This window comes from Hippopotamus amphibius, chromosome 2 (genome assembly GCF_030028045.1).
Source record: "Hippopotamus amphibius kiboko isolate mHipAmp2 chromosome 2, mHipAmp2.hap2, whole genome shotgun sequence".
Lineage (NCBI taxonomy): Eukaryota > Metazoa > Chordata > Mammalia > Artiodactyla > Hippopotamidae > Hippopotamus > Hippopotamus amphibius.
The window spans coordinates 52,757,816-52,773,137 of NC_080187.1; the positions used below are offsets into that span (position 1 = coordinate 52,757,816).

At 41.1% G+C, this 15,322-nt stretch overlaps 1 protein-coding gene across 1 annotated transcript in view; it reads left to right on the forward strand.

The window, feature by feature from the left end:
* The first annotated feature begins 759 nt into the window (after positions 1–759).
* The window catches only part of XKR6 (XK related 6), a 286,163-nt gene continuing 271,600 nt past the window's right edge, over positions 760–15,322 (forward strand). Inside the window, exon 1 of the mRNA XM_057725024.1 lies at positions 760–1,985. Within this exon, the coding sequence (XP_057581007.1) occupies positions 1,252–1,985 (734 nt within the window). The 5' untranslated portion in view covers positions 760–1,251. The remainder of the gene's footprint in view (positions 1,986–15,322) is intronic.

Genomic DNA, 15,322 nt, shown 5'->3' on the forward strand with positions numbered 1-15,322 from the left:
AGTAGTGTACACCGCACCTATCTTAATGATATAGCACATTGATAACATTCTCACTTATTTAAAGTCATGTTTACTGACTGAGCCTTAGCACCAAAAAAGTTCTAAAAGGCAATTTTCACACATTTAAAAGCTTGAACAAATAATTGACACAGCTTAAACCCTGGCTTGTTCTGAATTTTACAAATTAAGGTCACAGAATTGAAAAACTGCATACTTTAAAAAAAAGTTGGTAGAAATACATTTTAATGGTTAAGAAAATACACTCAAGGTCACAATATGCCAAGTCAATCTTTGCTCTAATTTTTAAGACCCAACCAGGCTGTTTTTTTGTTTTTTTCTGTTTTTTTTTTTTTTTTAAACTGGACTTTGCCTGCACTTCTCTTCATGGTGAAAACTTTATTGCAAAAGATGGTAAACTTATCAGTGATAAGAAAATCAGGGGGTCAATTGAGGTAAAAGAGGAGGGAGTTATTCAAATAGAAGTGAGAATCAGTAAGTTGTGTGTGGGAATCCAAACTGACATACAATTTCTAATGACCCTCAAAATAAGAAAATAGGAGACAAATTTAAAAGAAAAAAAAAATCAAAAAAGGAAAAGAAACAGCCAAAGAGGTGAGACACAGCCATTTTGATGGGGGGTGTCTAACTACACAATGAGGTCATCCTATCTCCCGGAAGTGACACGTAATCACCTGCTTTGCACTGGCCCCGCCCCTTCCCTCACAGGCCCCGCCCCTCCGCCTGCAGCCGGGAGGGTGTTAGGGGGCGTTTCTCCAGGAGGAAAGCTGTGAGCTGCGACGCTGAGGAAGGGGACCCCAAAACGTCTGGCACTGCCCCCTCCAGGAATCACTTTGGACCGCCTCACTCGGCCCAGCGGGATTCAGAAACGCCGAGGGGTCAACCTGATGGGTTTCGGGGTCAACGGAAGAGGGGAAGGGGAGCCCTGGAGGGGTGAACCCCCCGGTCCCCCGCCCAGCAGCTGAGGCACAGGAGGGCGGCCATCTTGGCCGGGAGGGTAGGGCTGGGGAGCTGCGGGCGCCGTGCGATTGGGGGGCTCGCCCGGAAGTGACGCCAACTACCCGGAAGCGGAGGGGGTTCCCTGGCCCACTCCCCCCTCGTTCGTTTGCTCCCCCGCTTCCTCCCCGCCCCCCTTCCTCTCCATTCGTTTCCCCCCCCTCCCCGTTCCCTGCCTTCTTCCCCCCCCCACCCGTCCCTCCCCCCCCAACCTCCGGAGCTGGGAAGAGAGTCAAGATGGCGGCGAAATCCGATGGCGGTGGCGTGGGGGTGGGCTTCGCCCAGCTGCACAACCTGGACGAGGCGGTGGGCAGCGGCGGCGAGGAGGACGGGGAGCCCGGGGGAGGCGGCTGCGGCGGCGGCGGCGACGGCAGCGAGCCCGGCGAGAGCAGCTCGCTGCACATCTGCCACTGCTGCAACACCTCCTCGTGCTACTGGGGCTGCCGCTCCGCCTGCCTGCGCTCCCTCCTGGGCAAGAAGCCGCGCCGCAGCGCCGCCGCCGCCGACGGGGGGGACCAGCCGCTGCAGCCGCCCTCGGCCGCCGGCCGCCAACCCCCGACGCCCTCGGCCGAGCGGCCGCAGCCTCCGCAGGTGGAGCGGCCGTGGCTCGACTGCCTGTGGATCGTGCTGGCGCTGCTGGTCTTCTTCGGGGACGTGGGCACCGACCTGTGGCTGGCCCTCGACTACTACCGCAAGGGGGACTACGGCTACTTCGGGCTGACCCTCTTCTTCGTGCTGGTGCCGTCGCTGCTGGTGCAGAGCCTGAGCTTCCGCTGGTTCGTGCAGGACTATACGGGCGGCGGGCTGGGCGCCGTGGAGGGGCTCAGCAGCCGGGGCCCCCCCATGATGGGGGCCGTCTACGGCCGCGGCGCGGGGGTCTCGGCCACGCCGGGGGCGCAGCGCCTCTGCCGCCTCTCCGTGTGGATCTGGCAGTCGGTCATCCACCTGCTGCAGATGGGGCAGGTGTGGAGGTAAGAGCACTGCGGGGGTGGGGGTGGGGGCTTGGCCAGCGGGCCCTGCAGAGGGCCCCGCGGGCGAGGCCGGAGCCCTCCGGAGTGCGCTCCACCTTCGAGGTGCCCCGCAGGTGGGCCCCTCGGACGGGCCTGGCCCGGGGTCTTGAAGGTGGGGTTTGCCACGCACTTCCCCCGGCGTCTCAGAAAGACCACGCTTAGGTCTGGATCCCTGGCCACGCCTTTTGGCCCAGGGAGGCCCAAGTCCCGCTGTTTGTCTGTCTTCATCCCTGATTCGCACTTAGAGGAGACCCTGCCTCATCCTTTCCCTCCCCTCTATCTCTGTAGACCTCTGTATTCCCGTGGTCCCTCTTCCCAAGGTAACCAGCCGCTAGCGCTTTTTATCTGCACCCCAGCTCGCCTCCTGGGGGGAACCTTCCTTCTTCCAGCCGGTTTGCACTCGGTTTTGTCCCCCGGTGAGACGTCTTCTCTTCCCTCGTCTTCTCTCCGCAGTGGCCTGTGTGGGGCCCTGTGCAATCCCCCTGGCTGCTTCTCCTTTTAGCACTCTTTTATTCCACGCCCCCTCCCCCCCCCCCCCCCCGCAACCCCATCCCCTGCAAATGACTCCAAACCGTTGCTCTCCTTGAAGGAAAAATGATTTTTTTGCTGAATTAGACGTGCCCTTTTCTTAGTGACAGGTAAAATCGTATAGTATGTGATGGGTGTAAGCGTTTGTTTTTAACTCTCACCTCCAGAAAAATCACTTAGCCACCTGAGCACCTATTCTGGTGGAACGTTGCTTTTGGTAGCCAGGCCAGTGCGCAGGTGATTTATGTTTACACAAACGCCAAGCTTAGCCCTGGGGCCCTTACTCTTCTTGTAAATTTCCCTTGTGCCAGGTGAATCCTTCAAAAACCACTTGCAGGTTTTTTGTTTTTTGTTTTTTAACAGCCTAACTGGCTGAACTAAGGATATGATCCTATTGAAACCTTGGTAAATCTGTGTCTTCCAACTTAAATCAGCTTGAGTGCATTCTGCAAACAGTGAGTTGTGGGTGAGAGTGTTTACAAGAGAAAAAAATCTTACTGAAGAGAAATTATACAGAGCTCTTCAGGTAAACGTTGTTTCTGTGAGAAGACATTTTGCCTAGACTGCTCAGGCACCTATGCCTAGTAGGAGATTTTAGGTGTGGAGAATTTCAGTTCACTGAGATGTACTCAGGTTTACTGAAATAGAGTTCATTGTGTTTTGCATTGTTTGTCCAGATCTGTATTCAGAATTTTAAATAAAAATATTTGAGAAAGCATGGGATTGAATTAAGTGGAATCACGAAAGAGAATACAAGAACTTTGTCCTGCAGAATTTACATGCAAATTCAGGATAGGGGGCACGTGAGTGGTTCTTGATTTTCCACGTCCTCTCAGGGTTTACTGGTGTTCCTAGATTAAACCACGCAACCTTGTTTGCTAGCTCTGTTTGTCTGCAGATAATTTGTTTCCTGCTGATAGGTTTATAAGAAGAGAGGGAATAAAATAGAAAAAAAGATGATTGATTAACTTTTAGCTATTGTGAGCCTAATTTGGGGTCAAGGAAAATTTTGAAATATGTTTTGAATTTGAAATCAAAATCCTCCCCAGAACATACTGAACCAAGGATAGTGTGTTCGATATGGGGCATACATTTTTGTTTTCTTGCAGGTTGGTAAGATGCAAAGGAATGAAGGTGAGAGGGACAAAAGTATGCTGAGAGATTTTGAAATAGTAGTAAAATCTAACAGCGTGTAATTAATAAGTAGGCTTGTAACGAACAAGCCAAAGTCACCTTTCTCTCTACGTCTTAGGGAGATGTGGGCGATCAAAACCTTGGTGTCAGGTTAAAGTTCCTGAGAGAATTGTTTCTAATGTAATCCATCCTGGATATTTATTAGTAGTAAGCTTTTGGGGCATACTGATGTTGGAATTCTGTTTCACAAATTTTTTAGGAAGAATAATTCCACCACTCCCCCTCCCCCATTGACCTGAACCTTAATTGTATTTGGCAAAGTAGAAGTTCAGGTTGTGGACACACGGAAAAGTACATTTTAAATATGAATTTAGCTTTTATAATTGTTTAAAACAGGGTAGTGTATTATTTTTCCAGATTTTTATTGAACTTTCAGAGTCTGCAGTGGTAAATATGTACATAAGTGTGTGTGTGTATATATATATTGTAAAGATGCCTGTGATTTTACTGTCTAAATTTTTTGGTGTTTTTTCAAGATTAGAATATATGTCTAAATATTTTATAATGTTAAGGTACTAAAAGACATGCTAATTCAGCTAAGTTATTTATTCCAACTTAATATACTTCAAAAGAAATATTTACTGAGGAAGGATTTTATTTTTTTGTTTTAACTGTTTTCTAGTAAGCTTGTTTTACTTGAATACTCCAGTAGCAGGGTTTGCTCTTTAATCCCTGCTAGGCATGTGGCTTGCATGGAAGTCATTCATAAGTAAAAGCTTTGGAGAAAGGTATTTATTCTTTTCTTGTTTTAATCTCTTGGCAAACTTGTCAATGTGTGTAAACATATATCATCTCAGTTTTTTCTGCAGATCTTTTGTGGTTACAGTTGTTTCCTTAATCGTACTTGCTGCTTAAATTTTGTTATTTCATGTGGTCATGTGACACAGGTTAAGGTCTAAGAATTTGGGCCACAGTTCTAACATGTTAGTGAAGTTGTGTGCTGTCAAAACTGATTGCGTTAAACCTTGAAGCTGTGTCTCTTCACGTGCTTTTTTTCTTTTTTTCTTTTTAAATGTAAAATTATTTGACTCTTACTTGGACAAAAACACAGTGCTTATTTAAGAAAAATTAGTTTCTTTTGACAATAAGGTGGTAAATTTCTATGCATGTTGCCTTTCCTGTCAAGGTGGAAAATACTTGACATCTCTTTCACCAGATGACTTCAGAATGTAAGAAAATACTTTTGGCTGGGTGAAAATTGGAGCATGGGAAAGTAGTTGGCTGTAGGATGACTTGGTTTCATGAACCTTGTTTTGCAGAGCACTGTTGTGTGATTAAGGTCTGTTTAATGCATGCTTTACTTTCCCTAATTAACTACTTAATGTGGAACTTACTGTCTAGCTTTATGTGCTCTATTTTTCAGGTGCTTTTCCCAGGGATAGCAGGTTTGTGAGTCATTCATACCAGGAATAGGAATTGCACCAGGCTTCAGTTTAGTACAATGTGTTATTAGAAAGTGAGATAATTTTCTTGGAGGGTTAGAGCTTAGGAACACGTTTGCATATTGCAATTTTGTGTGTAAGTTTTTCCCTTCACTCTATCGGCCTTTCTTTGCTTTTGTGCTACTTTTGCTTAGTCTGGGTGCTTAGTCTATTGGCAGTTCACTGCAGTCAAGAAGCAACAGTTCTTTGGCTAAAATTTCATGTAATGTCATGATGTTGCAGCCGAATCATTAATCTTCCTTTTTATGTATTTATTTTTATGGGTGTGTTTTAAAGGTTTTTCTTAAAATCTTAATTCTATCCATTTTTAAAGTGAATGTCAGCTGCTCTTTATTTCGGGAGATGAGGTGGAGTAGAGGGTTGCCTTCAAGGGAGAAGAAAGTAAACGGCGTTTCACTTACCGTAATGGGGTCATCAGTCTGTGAGCAATCTAAAGCTTTGTTTTAGCATTTTTTTCATTTAAAGACTTTGATATAATATAGGGACACAGCTCTCTATAATCAGCAGCAAATGTTGCTGGGCTGGTGAAGATGCTTTTTTAAATTATCCTCTCCCCACTCCTTCCCTCCCTCCCCATGTAGGGATACTTGGAAAATTATGGGGCTTTGTTCTTGTTGAATATTTTAGAATAGTGGTTCTTAACTTTGGCTGAGAATAGAACCTACTACAACTTAAAAAAAAAGCCTGAGCATTGCTGGACCTGCTGAGGAAGACTCCCAAGGTGGAACCCAAGCAATCTTATTTTTAGAAACTCCACAGGTGATCAGATGGGCAGCCAGGCTTGAGAAGCACTTTTAGAATTGGGTTTCAGGCTTATTCCATTTGGAGAATGTTATTGGATTTGTGTTCTTAATAAATATGATGGAACAATTGGGAATGGAATGCTTTGGTACTGTGAAGCTTGGTTCCTGGACAACACCATAACAAAACGACTTTACCTTGGAAACATGAGTGTCTAAATACAGTACTTGGGGCTGTCTCAAGTGTATGCACTTATGGTACTCCGTACTTTTTCCTTTGAGCCTAAGTATGGATCTTACTCTAAAAGGATTCCTAAATTCAAAGCATTCTTCAATAAATGTAGCCCACTTCTTTGCCTTTTGTGTGATTCAAGTAGTATTTTTATGATTGTGTTGCATGTAAAAGGGAAATTAATTTTGAAATGAGTCTCTTAAGTAGACTTGAGGTAAACATAATGGGGATTACAAGAGGGGTTGGACTCAGTGATCTGTAATGTCCCTTTAGCTCTGAGATGCTGTGATTTAGGAATGGAAATGTTACCTTGCAAATAAGGAAATTCATTCATGTGGGGCCAGGTTACCAGTCATAGTCATGATCAAAGATTGTATATGTGTATTTGTGTGTGTGGGTGTGTCTGTGTGTGTGTGTGTAGGGGGCTTTATGTAGTATCTGTTTATTACTGGATGGGAATCTCAATATTGTAAAAAAAATTTTTTCCCATTTTTGCCCATGTGTTTAATGGGATTCTGCTTCAAAAGAAACTCAATGGGATTTTTTTCAGGGGAAACTTGAGAAAAATTGATCTGAGAAAAGTAATGTGTTTAGATAATCAAAAACACCTTGAAAAAGAACAATGTTGAGAAAAATGTTCCTCTATCAAAAAGTGAATTGTTATAAAGTGTCAATAAGATCAGTGTGCCACTGGCAGAGGAATTAAGCAAATAGGTGTTGAAGCAGAGTAAAGAGAGAAATTGACAGGCTTGTGGGAATTTAGCACATAGTAAAGGTGGCATTTCTAATCAGTGAAGGGAAAAAAAGATTATTTAGCAAATGATATTGAGGCAGTTGACTAACCAGTTGGGGGAAAAATAGCTCTCTACCTTACATACACAAAAATTCTAAAAGAGTAAACATGAAATATTAAGTTGTAAAAACACTAGAGGAAAATGTGGGATAATAATTTTATAATCTTGCAATGGGCAAGATACTTTGTTACCATCAAGGAAAAAAGCGACAAATTTAACAACATAAAGTCTCATCTAGTTATTCCCTTCCTCCTCCCCCACCTGAAAAATCATAGAAATACATGGTTAGTTGTGAGGGTAGAAGAGTTATATTTAAACAAAGAACTACTTACCTAAAGCAGAGTGAGTATGAAGAAAGCATCTCTGAAGATTATTTCTCAATTTTGAGTGAACAAAAACAGTAAAAACTTGACATCTATGGTGAATTTTCAAGGGAAGGTGATGAAAATATGACACATCGAGTAAAACTGCAAACACTGATGAAGGATAAGGATAGTATTTCCAGAATGATCTAGAAACAAAACACCAAGTTTTTATTGCAGAAAGCTAGCATTTCAGAAACCTAGTAGGCACATGTCAGAAATCATGAGCAGTTCATTTCTGCCTTTTAACATCCTTTGCTTTGATTTTGCAAACTTTATCCATAAGGTCAATTAGTTAGGGTTATGTAATGGATAAATTCTGGAGTGTTGGAAAGATTAGGTGGGATGCAAAAAGAAATAAACCAGTTGTTGCTGTTTTCTCCACAGGCTGGTTTGATTTACAGTGTGCTTTCTGCAAACAAGATTGTGCTTAAAAGTTTAGTTTACTCCTTGTGATACTCTATTTATCTAGTTTCTCCTAGTTAGAAATTGTGAATTTTTAATTTTTATTATTTTTTTTGGCCTCGTTGGGTTTTAGTTGTAGCATGTGGGATCTTTGTTGTGGGTCACGGGCTCTTTGTTGTGGCACTTGGGCTTCTCTAGTTGTGGTGTGCGGGCATGCAGGTTTTCCCTCTCTAGTTGTGGTGTGTGGGCTCAAGAGCCAGAGCGCATGGGCTCTGTAGTTGTGGTGTGTGGGCTCCAGGGCATATGGGCTCTATAGTTTGAGGCACGCGGGCTCTCTAGTTGAGGGCCGCAAGCTCAGTAGTTATGGTACTTGGCATTAGCTGCCACTTGGCATGTGGGATCTTAGTTCCCCAACCAGGGGTTGAACCCGCATTGGAAGGCGGATTCTTTACCACTGGACCACCAGGGAAGTCCCAGTTTTTTTTAAGTCATGAAAATATAGCCTCATTTAAAAGTTCACTGGCTTTTCATTTTTGCCTAAAGACAATCCAGTATTTACCACTATTGGAGATACTCAAAAACAAAACAAAACAAAAAACCAAACCCCCCCCCCCCCCCCCCCCCCCCCCCAGGACACGGCAGTAGTATAAAGGAAACATTGGAGTTAAGAAATCAGGTTTCTCATTCTGCAAGTTACAAAAAAAAATCTCTGGCCTCAAGTTTCTCATATTTATTAAATAAGTAGTTAAACTGATCTTTCAGGTCCCTCAATTTTAGAAGGTCTATTATGCTATAGGTGTTAGCACTCTGAAGTTTGTTTTTTTTTAAATTAATTAATTTATTTTTGGCTGCATTGGGTCTTTGTTGCTGCACGTGGATTTTCTCTGGTGGTGGCGAGGGAGGCTACTCTTCGTTGCGGTGTGCGGGCTTCTCAGTGTTGTGGCTTCCCTTGTTGCAGAGCACAGGCTCTAGGCGCACGGGCTTCAGTAGTTGCAACACATGGGCTCAGTAGTTGTGGCCCAAGGGCTCTAGAGCGCAGGCTCAGTAGTTGTGGTGAACGGGCTTAGTTGCTCCATGGCATGTGGGATCTTCCTGGACCAGGGATCGAACCCATGTCCCCTGCATTGGCAGGTGGATTCTTAACCACTGCGCCACCAGGGAAGTCCCAGCACTCTGAATTTTAAACAAGGAATTTCAGACTCTAGTTTGAACAATTAAATTATTTAAAAATGTGGATTTCCCGGAAACTGCTTTGAAGTCCTATCATGTATTATTTTGACTTATTAATTAAAAAATTTTTCATTACTTGTAATCACTTTGCTACCTATAAAGGCATTGTATATATATTGCTAGTTAATGTTAAAATTGAAATAGCAGATAAGACTTCCTGAGAAACTTGTTATCCTGGTTTATAGTTACTTTTGTGAATTTGCAACTTCAGCTAAAATTATATTAAAGTGTCATTTTATAATCTTCTGTTTAAAATATTTTACTGTTAGGTTAAGTTAAAGCAATGCATATATTTAATATATATTTTGGAGGTTTTTCTGAGTTGTTTACCAAGATTAATTTCTAATTGGGGAAGAACCTCAAAGTCACCTACTGCGGTTTATCATTTGATACATATTCTCTAACTTTGAAGAGTTAGTGTTTGCAAAATTTTTTTTAATGATAGCTTTCATGTCAGTTGTGAGCTGTTTTAGGAAATGATTGTAAGTAAATTATTTTTGTGTGTTTTGTATTTTATTAGATTAAGGTATAGGTACTTTTTTAGTTTAAGTTGAATTTGGGGAAAAGATGTGATTTGGTTGAAGGATTCAGTGAATATTATTATAATGACAAGAATACATTTGTACATAAAAATCAGCCTTAGATTTTCCTTTTCTGTATGTCTAAGGTGGGCAGATCTTCGTATATTACACCACTATACTTTAATATACTTTAAAGCAAATGACAGTATCCTAAGGTATGTTGCCTATTGCTAACAAAAAATATCTTTATGTGTATTACTTTTATCTTGAAATATCAAACAAGTGGTTTTTAAAATAACTTGTTTTGAATGCAATATTTTGGTCTTTTTTTTTTTTTCTTTAATTGTGAGAAAGCTATTTCTGTTTTATCTTGGTCATTAATTTACAGAGCATTGTATGTTCATCACCTCATTCCTAGGAAGAAGTTTGAATATTCAGATCACAGAAAGATAAACACATCAGTTTTCTTCACAGCACCCTTGGAAGGGAGGAAGAGTTGATAGTTATTGTTTTCCTGGGCCAGATACTCTCAAAGAATCATAGGTATATGAGGTAGAAAGTTTCTCTTTCACCATCATGTCCCCTTTTTCGTTCTATCTTAAACATACTGTACACATAAAGACGGCAGCGGTGAGGAAGACATCAAATCCATGGCTTGGAAAGCCTGGTGATAAAACAGAGCTGGCAGGGAATTGGGAACCCAGGCCCTTCCAGACAGCAGACACGGTCTGCTTTCTCTTGTTGGCTGTGTTTCTTAGAGTGGTCAGAGAACCTCTTGTATTAGGTTAGGCCCAGGACTTGTTAGAATGCAGATTTGTGGGTCTACTGTGGGCTTAAAGAATCAGAACTTCGGGGAGTTAGACCAGAGAATGTGTATTTTTGCTGTCTTTATTATGGAAGCTTTTAAGCATACAGGGAAATAGAGTATATTGATCACCAATTACCATATACCTGGATTCTGTGATTAACATAGCTTTAGGTGTGTGTTTAACATACATCATGAGGTTGTACCTCTCTGTACCTTGTCTCAAATACTAAATAATTAGAACAATTCTACATAACTACAATACTATTATCCCATCTAAGAAAATTAATGGTAATCTCATAATTATTCCATAATTCTAGAAAATCATTTAATAGTTTCATATTCAGATTTGCTCATTTGCCCCCAACAATGTCTTTTATAGGTTTTCCTCCCTCCCAACAGGGATTAATCAAAATTGCTTAATCAGCATTGCTTTTATGTTTCTTTAACCCTAGAACAATTCTTAAATTTTTCTTTTCTTCATGATGTTAACTTTTGCAGTGTCTGGGCCACCTCTCTTGTATGTATGTTCCATATTTTGGATTGCCTGATTGTTTCCTCCAAGTGTTGTCTGCCTTCTGTATTCTGGGTAAACTTGAAGATGCTTCTAGGGGCTTGATTATATTCAGACTACATATTTTTGTCAGAAGTACTGCTTTCCACTTCATATTTGCATCATATCACATTATAACCTGATTCATCCCACTATTAGTGATGCTAAGTTTTATCTCTTGGTTAGGGTTCTGACTGCCAGGTTTTTCTGTATAAAGATACATCTTCCCCTTTGCAGTCAGTGAGTAACTTGGTGGAGTAAGACTTGGCAAGGTGTCAAGGCCTATTTCCTGTCAGCCTTTTACCTAATAGTTTTAGCGGCCATTGAGAATCCTTGTCTGAATCAATTATGAAATTGCTAGTGGGAGGTGGGATTTGTATTTTAAACAAGCTGCCTAGTCATTCTTATGTCTCTAAAGTTGGAGAGCCATTGCTGTACTGGAATCAGCACCTGAGAGTTAAAGAAAAAAAATTCTGTCCTGAAGAATTTACTATGAATCTAGGCACTGGTAGGTTTTCAACAGGTTGTCAGTAGACAGAGTTTAAACTTCATGTTAGTTTTGGAGGAACAAAATTGAAATACGTCTTGTGTTCTCTGTATGTAACAGCAGTAACCTGAGATAAGGGCTAATAGAAGTATATATCACAGGTTAGAGTGTATGACTCAAAGTAAAGGAGAATGAAGGAGGCATAGAAATTACTAAGGTGGATAGGAAACTATTAGAAATTTTGTTTTCACAAATGTTGTCTCGTTTAAATTTTTTATAAGTTTTTTTGTGACCATTTTACAGACAAAAACGGGTTTAGAGAGGTTAAGCAATCTGATAAATCACTGGTAATTGGTGGAGGAAAGTTTTGAAGCCAGATCTCACTAATGGCAAAATATATGCAGTTTTGTACATCATATTTCTCTTGTAATGATCCGGAGCCTCTTCTCACTAACTACTTCACTTTACTTTGGGACTTTGCTGTTCTGGCTTATTGAAAGTGGAGGAATGGTATTCTTGAACCACTGGGGCCTCTTGATGTACATGCTGAGGTTCTTTGAGACCTCTGATTTCTAGTCTGTGCATTAAACTCTGCAGAGAAGATGCACCCGTATATTGATTCTCTGTTTACCTGTTGGAAACACCAAGAGTAGTAGCTCTTAAGGTTATAAAGCAGTTGCTTTCAAACCTTGACTGTGCGTTGGGATTACCTGGGGATATGGTTCCACCATAAGAGATTATGATCCAGTAGATCTGGGATGGGCCTTCGAATCTATATATTTAAAAAGCCTGTGTTTTCAGAAAGTTCCCCAAGTAGTGCACAGGAGTGCACAGAGAACTACATATCTATAGGCTGATTTCTACCAATATTTACAGCAGCAATTCTCAGGGGAAGGAGTTTATATTAGAATCACTTGGGAATTTTTTTTTTCTTTTCTTTTCTTTCTTTCTTTTTTTTTTTGAAACTTGAGCACTAGGTGTATCAGGTATAGAGGGGTGGAATGAATAAAGGAAGCCCTGATGATGATTTTAATGGAGCACCAGTATTTAAACAATCTGATCGGACCTTACTCATAGCTGGAATGGTTGGTGAAAGTGTGTATTAATCAAATGGTAGCTATGTTTGCCATATACTGTGGCATACAGGTTATGCTTAAGATTTAGAATACTGTAAAGCCATTTCACGTGAAAACTGTTCAGCATATAATTGAATATTCTTTTGATTCAGAAGCTTCTTTGGAAGTTTGAAGTACTTCAAGGTCATTATTATCTCAAATGATCATGGTTGGTGCTCCAAAAGTGCCAGGTTAGAAGCATTTTATTATGTTGGGAAAATTGATATTCAATCCAGAGTGAATTTCATGTCTCAGATTTTCAGAAATGTTATATTTGTTGAAAGTGGTGCCAAGGATAGGATTCCTAAAAAGAAACTGGTGAATGAAAGGGGAGAAATGTCCTAATTGGTGTTAAATAGGTGTCATTAGTGACAGGAATGAAGGGAGCAGAGAAGAAAAAATAACCTAACTACATTTTGCTTGTTGGATTCACAGGGAGGTATAGCTAGGGGAGGGGTTGAGAAGGGGTTACACAGTCTTTAACTCTGCTACTCCCTGCTGGTAAGATATTAGTACAGTGGATCAACAGGGACCCCTAAACTCTATACACACCAAAATAACATCGCTTTGAACTCCATCTAGGAATGTACTGTGGCAGTGGTGGGAAAACCCAAGCTCCTTGTAACTGGAAGTTCAGGATCAGAACTCCTAGGAGAGGCAACAGCTGACAGAGAGGGACACAGGATGTATGGGCGAGCACACTGTGTACACGGGGTTGGATCCTCTGTGATTCTGGACAAAAATGAACAGAACTCCAAATCTGTCATTTTGCTTGGTTTAAAAGGAATGTGGCTTTTGAGTAGTAAACTAAACAGCAGTTACAAAATAGCTCCGTATGTTTAGGATGCTGCGATTTTGCCTTCTGTAAGGCAGTTTTCATCAAAGCTGACTCTGAAGGAAAGATTAGACCTTCCAACAAAGGAATTATATTCAAAATTTAAGCAATCTCAAATGGTTTTGCTTAGAGCTAGTGGGTGATGGCATGTTTTGGGGTTGGAAGAATAGTTACATGAAGGACTTTTTACTCTGTTCGTGAATTAAACAGAAGTTGTCAAAACGAAGCTGAAGTTAAAAGCAATTACATTGTAGATTTGGAAAAATAGAGAATTAGAATATGTTTGTAGCATGTGTGGACCATATTTGTGGTTTCCACTATTTGATAGGGACCACATAATTTTTAGGTAATTTTCAAGATGTGGTAGTCTAGGATTAAATGAGATGTTATTTGTCAGGCATGTCACAAGATTTTGAATAGGGCCCTGTGAGGTTGGAATATGTCGTTCTGCCTATTTGTTTGGCATTTGCTGTTCAGTATCTCAATTCGTGGTACAGTCATATCTACCATAATGTGATATTCCTGAAAACCCTCTCATTCTGTAAAATCACACAATAAAACTAACAGCGCTGTGGAAAAAATAGGATTAAGGCTAGACTGCTTAAAACCATGTGACTTTGTAATCAGAGCCCTAACAAAAACAAACCCAAATAAAAATATTAGCACAATAGTATTGGAAACATTTGCACTCATCTTCATATCCATGGTTCAAGGCCTTATTTTATCCTGGTACGTGTTTTTCCTTCTTTGATATTGATATGTGGACTCTTGTAGGTATTAGCTTCTGCTGGAGGCCAGTTTCACCAAAATTAAAGCTCTGGTCCGTGGTTTAGTCTTCATGTGTGCCCACAGCATCACTAGGTAGTACAAAGCATAACAGATATGGAAAACACTAAACCAGTCACCACTGCATGTACCAAAGGAAGGTACTTTGGCAAGATTCTCACCAGTTTCCTTTTTTCTTTTTCTTTTTTAAGTTCTTTATTGGAGTATAATTGCTTTACACTGTTGTGCCAAATTTTGAGGTACACCAAAATGAATCAGCTGTATTTATACACATATCCCCACCCTCCCTCGACTCCCTCCCACCCTCCCTATCCTGGCCCTCTAAGTCATCACCCATCATGAGTTTATGTCCTTATGTTATGCAGGAACTTCCCATGAGCTATCTGTTTTACATTTGGTGGTGTATATATGTCAAAGCTACTCTCTCACTTTGTCCCAGCTTCCCCTTTGCCCCCTCCCCAACCCTGTGTCCTCAAGTCCGTTCTCTACGTCTTCATCTTTATTCTTGCCCTGTCACTGGGTTCATCACTACCATTTAAAAAAAAATTTTTTTTTTAGATTCCATATATATGAGTTAGCATACAGTGTTTGTTTTTCTCTTTCTGGCTTACTTCGCTCTGTATGACCAATTCTGGGTCTATCCACCTCATTACAAATAACTCAATTTCATTCCTTCTTATGGCTGAGTAATATTCCATTGTATATATGTGCCACATCTTCTTTATCCATTCATCTGTTGATGAGCATTTAGGTTGCTTCCACGTCCTGGCTATTGTAAACAGTGCTGCAGTGAACATTATGGTACATGTTTCTTTTTGGATTATGGTTTTCTTTGGGTATATGCCCAGGAGTGGGATTGCTGGGTCATATGGGAGTTCCGTTTTTAGTTTTTTAAGGAACCTCCAAACTGTTTTTCATAGTGGCTGTACCAACTTACATTCCCACCAGCAGTGCAGGAGGGTTCCCTTTTCTCCACACCCTCTCCAGCATTTATTGTTTCTAGTTTTTTTGTTGATGGCCATTCTGAGTGGTATGAGGTGATACCTCATTGTGGCTTTGACTTGTATTTCTCTAATGATTAGTGATGTTGAACATCTTTTCATGTGTTTGTTGGCCATCTGCATCTTTTCTTTGGAAAAATGTCTATTTAGGTCTTTCGCCCCTTTTTGAATTGGGTTATTTGCTTTTTTGGTATGAAGCTGCATGAGCTGCTTGTATATTTTGGAGATTGATCCTTTGTCAGTTGCTTTGTTGGTAAATATTTTCTCC